The sequence below is a fragment of the Neoarius graeffei genome, chromosome 1 (assembly GCF_027579695.1).
Source record: "Neoarius graeffei isolate fNeoGra1 chromosome 1, fNeoGra1.pri, whole genome shotgun sequence".
Classification (NCBI taxonomy): Eukaryota; Metazoa; Chordata; class Actinopteri; order Siluriformes; family Ariidae; genus Neoarius; species Neoarius graeffei.
In genome coordinates, this window is record NC_083569.1 from 36,443,153 (window position 1) to 36,445,740 (window position 2,588).

Here is a 2,588-nt window from a genome sequence, read left to right on the forward strand (position 1 = left end):
TTCAGCACTAGGGACCGGTTTGGTTCAGCATTGTTTTGCTGCGGCCCGGTGTGTGTGTGGGGGGCGTGGTCTCACACGCGCGAGCTGGGGGGCGGGGTGTCTACGTTTAGCAGACACTGGGAGAATGCATTTAGCTGATGCTTTTACAAATTAGAATAATTGATTATTTGAATTGGAGGACAATTTTGGTGATCGTTTTGGTTCCATATCTGGTGTTGTGCATGCGTTAAAAGTAGCGAACTTCAGCTATGAACAGTAAGTAAAACTGAATCAGGAACATAAACTTGAACGACAAAATTGAACTAGGAACATGAAAACAACATGCACAACACAATAGGAATAGGTGCTGAAACAAATTAAAGGCCTAATTTTATTATGGCATAAGCCGATTAAATTTTAATGTGAGCCCTGTGCTTGTTTCCCTGCAGCTAGAATGTCCCATCTGGGGGTGATGTTGGACAGTGACACTCTTAATGTATTTGAAATATCCAATCGGTTTCTCAGTTTTGTTTTGGTCACTGTCATTGCGGAAAACCCGGCCTCGCAAAGATAAGTAGTTGGGAAGGGCAGCAACGTTTTGAGCGCTTTTACGGCTATTTCCGGATATTCCCGTTTGGCATTTACCCAGAACGCAGGCAGAGAGTTTGTTTGGTCAAATTTAGTCTTAAGACCACTGTCATTTGCCAGCTCGATCAGCTGCGCTTCCTCCTGAACGGACAGGTGGTCAGGAATTCTTGCAAATGGATTGCGGATCCATTCATTCTTATCACGCGGATCTCGGGAGGCTGGGAAGTAGCGGTCGAATTCTTTCGACAGCCCAACGAGATGGTTACGAACCAACTGTGATAGAGCTGGCGCTGGCTCCGTTTCCCCCAATAGCCCCACTAATAAATGAAATATGTCAAATACACCCTTGTCTACGCGACGCCCCCACTGATCCAGCTTTGCTTTAAATGCAGCGACTTTGTCTGCTACTTTAAAGACAGTCGTCATTCTCCCCTGAAGTGTCAGGTTGAGCTCATTAAGCAAAGCAAAAATGTCACAGAGGTAGGCGAGTTTTGACACCCAGTGTTCATCACTGAAATGCGCAGCCAGATCAGACTGTTTTCCTGCCAGAAATGCCTGCAGAGGCTCTCTCAACTCGAACACTCTGGCCAGTGACTTCCCCCTCGACAGCCACCTGACCTCTGCGTGCAAGAGAAGGCGTTTGTGCTCTGCATTCATTTCTTCGCAGAGCTGCTCAAACAACCGGGTGTTGAGTGCGTGTGCTTTGATGAAGTTGACCATTTTAACGACATCGTTCAATACAGCATTCAACTCCGGTGACAATTTACGGCTGGCCAGCATTTCTCTGTGAATGACACAGTGTGTGTGTTCGCAGTCAGGTGCAACCTCGCTCAGCCTCGCAGTGAAACCAGACAGCCGCCCAGTCATCGCCGCAGCCCCATCAGTACATACACCGATGCAGAAGGACCAGTCTAATTTCCCTGACACGTAACCATCCAACGCCCGAAACAACTCTGCACCTGTGGTGTTTGTTGGAAGGGAGAGCACACACAACAGATCCTCCTCAACATCCTCCTCAAAAATGTACCGCACGAAAACGAGAAGTATTGCCCTGTTTTCCACATCAGTGGACTCGTCTACCTGAATTGCAAACCACGGCGACCCTTTTAGCCTCTGCAACAACTGCGCCTCAATATCCTCCGCTATATCATTAATGCGCCTCTGCACAGTACTGGCAGAAAGAGGTACCGAGCCTATCTTTTTGGCTGCTGCCTCCCCAAGCACTTCATCGCACATGTCTTGGGCAGAAGGCAGAATTAGCTCTTCTCCAATAGTGAATGGTTTCTTTGACTTAGCTATTTGACACGCCACTCTGTACAAGGCTCTTAGCAAAGCCACGTTCACAGAAGTAGTTGTCTTTAGCATGAGTTTTTGTGAATCTTGCTCTTGCTTTTTGCGCTCAAAGAATTCAAGAGGTTTATTTTTAAGTGTGGGGTGTTTAGTTTCAAGGTGTCGAATGAGCTTTGATGGCTTCATAGACTCATTCGACAGCTTGTCCCCGCACACCACACACAACGGATTAGGAGCATGCGAGTCACCGGTCTGTGTAAAGCCGAATTTTAGGTAGGAATCCTCATATCTCCTATTGAAAGATCCCTTCTTTTTCTTTGGGTTGCTTCCGGGATCATTATTGTCATCGATGCTGGACCTCTTTTCACCCTTACCCAAACCAAAGAAACTTTCTAAGGACGTTTGCTGCTTCTTGCTCATTGTAGCTAATATACACTGTCACTGACCGTGAGAACTGAGCTGATCTGAGGCAGCGCTGTGGGAAAATAGCCTATGTGTTGAGGGCGGGTCAGACAGTCATCATGATTGAAAAAAATAAAATGTGCTATCGGCCTCCGAATGCAATAGGCTATGCAGCGTCCACGCATACTTATCTAACGTGAAATGAACCCATGTTTTATTTACACCTCTCTCTCTCTCTCTCTCTCTTTTATATATAAAAAATCCCCCCCTTTTTTTGGCATTTCCCCCCAATGTCACGACCCGGTTCGGAATGTCTCGCGGACCGGTAC

The 2,588-nt window shown here is 46.8% G+C and overlaps 1 protein-coding gene across 1 annotated transcript; it reads right to left on the reverse strand.

Annotated features, from left to right (window-relative positions):
• Positions 1–396: 396 nt before the first annotated feature.
• On the reverse strand, positions 397–2,277 carry LOC132884842 (SCAN domain-containing protein 3-like). The gene has a single exon (XM_060918834.1). It carries the CDS (start codon positions 2,275–2,277, stop codon positions 397–399), a length of 1,881 nt encoding a protein of 626 aa, XP_060774817.1.
• Positions 2,278–2,588: the final 311 nt, after the last annotated feature.

Bases quoted from the DNA above. Each gene is read 5' to 3' on its own strand.
- LOC132884842 (XM_060918834.1), bottom strand. From the start codon at position 2,277: ATGAGCAAGAAGCAGCAAACGTCCTTAGAAAGTTTCTTTGGTTTGGGT.